The sequence below is a fragment of the Harpegnathos saltator genome, unplaced genomic scaffold (assembly GCF_003227715.2).
Source record: "Harpegnathos saltator strain DR-91 unplaced genomic scaffold, Hsal_v8.6 scaffold347, whole genome shotgun sequence".
Taxonomy (NCBI): Eukaryota; Metazoa; Arthropoda; class Insecta; order Hymenoptera; family Formicidae; genus Harpegnathos; species Harpegnathos saltator.
In genome coordinates, this window is record NW_020230147.1 from 180760 (window position 1) to 183772 (window position 3013).

Genomic DNA, 3013 nt, shown 5'->3' on the forward strand with positions numbered 1-3013 from the left:
TCTCGTTTATCACAATCATGGCTAGCGGCGATCGATCACACATGTCTTAGTCAATGTCGGTACAACAGCAACGTCAACAGTTTGAAAAAGCCTAAACGTGAATTTCTCTAAACCGCAGGTCACAACCGTTCCCATCCGCAGAGATGCGTTAAATACGCCTTACAAGACGTATGTTGGATTTCGCCTGAAGAGTACATGTATTTAAATTACACTGCGGGGTAAGCCCACTAATTTCGTGCATCACACATTTGGCTTCCTCCATGGAATACTCTTCTGACAGTACCTCTCCGGTAGTACAGCGAGATCTTCGTTTCATCCCCACTCGATTCTTCCGGTACTTCCTCCGATCCGGTATATATATAGGTAAGACCGCGGTCGCAAATATATTACAGTGTGTACCGGATCGTCGTGGTGAGCTGTGCGCGGAATAAGAGACAGGAAAAGGATTAGCTGATCCGATCGTCTTGGGATTGTCTTGGGTACCAACATGAAGTCTAAATATGTAAGAAATTAAAGCGAACAATCGCTTGATGCCATTCACTGATGAAAGAAATTGATACAATGGTAAAGACTTTATGTGCAACCGAACACTTGAAAGTATTATCAATTGTAATAACCTGTTTTTTATATAAATTTGCGGTTAAACGACGGTTTCGTGATTAAATTTTGATTGATATTATATATCAATCAAAATTTCAATATATCAATATATATAACAACAACTTTGTTGTTGGCGTTTAAATGGGCATTTTAAGTGCTTTGGAATAACAAAATATAGAAATTGACGAAACAAGAATTTTTCTTCGTTTCGGATTTGAGATGGATTTATATATGTATAAAAAGTATACAAATTAACAAATTTTTAAATATTATTTTTAATATCATTATAGATAAAGGCCTTCATCTTTGCAAGTATATTATCAGTTGGTTTTGCTACCTTTGGACACGAACAGTGAGTTATAATCATAATTCTGATTGTAATCGCGCTAATTGCTTGTAATTTCATTAGACAAAAGTAAACTTGTTGTAATAATGTAATAATTACTTAACGCTATTCATCATTACTTATAAGTGGCTTACTTATAAAATTTGTGTAAAAATGTAAGGTATACTTAACGTTTTAACACTAGTATGCAATCAACATTAAAAGCTCATGATAATTTCAAAAGAATGTAATAAGAAACGCCATAAAGTTCTTTTATGTCGGCAATTATTTAGAAGGTGTATTAATTGTTTACGGAAATGTGCAAACTTTTTCCCGGTTTAAGCATATTTTTGATGTTTTAGTGTGCATATAAGGATACATGTGCCGGAAATTATACAACATCACGACAAGAAAGTCATAAAGTATGAGGATCACGGCGGGGGTAGTAGTCACGGCGGTGGAGGAAGCGGTGATAACCATCACATAGAAATTACTAGTCCCGGAAATATCGGAGGTGGTTTGGGGGGTGGACACGGTGATGGTTACGGAGGTGATCACGGTGGTGGTTTTAGTGGTGGTTTCGGAGGTCATGGGGGAGGTCACGGCTTCGATAGTGGCGGCGGTGGTCATGGTGACTTTGGTGGAGGTGAGAGCGAATTGTCAAGTTATATTATATATTCTAATTTTTCTCATTATTTTTTAATAAATTTCTTATGGTATACTTTTTTATTTCGAAGTAAACAATAGTGGCGCAGAAAAAGAATGTGTATTAATATAAATGAAATAAAAATCCGAAATGTCATATATTATTTATATCATAATTCACCCATAAATAATATTAATATCATATCAGTATTGTAATATATGAAATGCAAAAAACACTCGTATATTCAAAAGTGTTACCTATCATTTGATTTTACGATGCGATGACGCGAGCAAAATGTACGACTAATTTCCTAAGTATATTGTAGCGAAATATTTTCAATCGGTCACGTTTCCTCTCACTTTCAAGTACCGTGAAAGTTACAAGAGCAATACAGCTACTGGAGGTACTTTATATCGTGCCACTTTGTCGATTGAAGACACGGTACATGCAAGAGAGAGAAAGAGCGGATCAAAACTGTCTTTGTCAGCATATTTAATGAATGTACATTCGTGAGAACATCATGAATGACTTGTTACTTTCGTTCCTCTCATTGTCTCATATGGCACTTTTTCATAAAAGTAATTAATTGTAAGCGCACTTCTCTAAATATGTATGAGTAGTGACTATGGAATAAGGTATATAACTTTCTAAGAGCATAAATTTCGATAGGTGGACACGGAGATATCATCATAGACCATGGTGACGGAGGAGGTGGAGGTGGCCACGGAGATAGCAGTTTCGATGGTGGACATGGTAGTGGTTATGGCGGAGATGGCGGTGGAGGTGGCAATATAATCATAGAACATGGAAATCATGGTGGTGGTGGCGGTGGTAGCGGTGGTTACGGCGGCGGTTTTGGCAGTGGTCATGGTAGTGGTGGCGGTTATGGTGGGAGCAGCAATTTTGGTGGTGGACACGGAAGCGGTGGCGGTAGTGATATAATCATTCATGACAGCAGTCATGGTGGAGGTGGTGGTTATAGAGGAGGAGGAGGATTTGGCGGCGGTCATGGTGGAAGTGGTGGTTATGGAGGGGGAGGAGGGTTTGGCGGCGGTCATGGTGGAGGTGGTAGTTATGGAGGAGGAGGAGGATTTGGCGGCGGTCATGGTGGAGGTGGTGGTTATGGAGGAGGAGGTGGATTTGGTGGCGGACACGGTGGCGGCGGTGGTGGTGGCGATATAATCATTGAACATGGAGGACATGGCGGCGGTGGCGGCAGCGGTTTTGAAGGTGGATTTGGAAGAGGACACAGCAGTGGATACGGAGGAAGTGGTGGCTATGGCGGTGGCGGCGGCGGCGGCGGCGGTGGCTTTGGAGGAGGACACAGCGGTGGATACGGCGGAGGAGGTGGTTTCGGAAGCGGTCATGGAGGAGGTCATGGAGGTAATGATGTTAATGGTGGTACATTTGGTGGCCATAGAGAGTTTGGAGCTGGATTTGGG

At 41.0% G+C, this 3013-nt stretch overlaps 1 protein-coding gene across 1 annotated transcript; it reads left to right on the plus strand.

Annotated features, from left to right (window-relative positions):
* The first annotated feature begins 390 nt into the window (after nucleotides 1-390).
* LOC105186432 (glycine-rich protein 5) lies at nucleotides 391-2753 on the plus strand. Its single transcript, XM_025300285.1, has 5 exons — nucleotides 391-502; nucleotides 891-952; nucleotides 1288-1571; nucleotides 2241-2594; nucleotides 2644-2753. The coding sequence occupies exons 1-5, from the start codon at nucleotides 488-490 to the stop codon at nucleotides 2751-2753; spliced, it is 825 nt and encodes a 274-aa protein (XP_025156070.1). The 5' UTR covers nucleotides 391-487.
* Nucleotides 2754-3013: the final 260 nt, after the last annotated feature.

Coding starts and splice junctions, on each gene's coding strand:
- LOC105186432 (XM_025300285.1), top strand. Junction 1,572..2,240: donor TCATGGTGACTTTGGTGGAG/GTGAGAGCGAAT, acceptor AAATTTCGATAG/GTGGACACGGAGATATCATC. Junction 2,595..2,643: donor CGGTCATGGTGGAAGTGGTG/GTTATGGAGGGG, acceptor TGGAGGTGGTAG/TTATGGAGGAGGAGGAGGAT.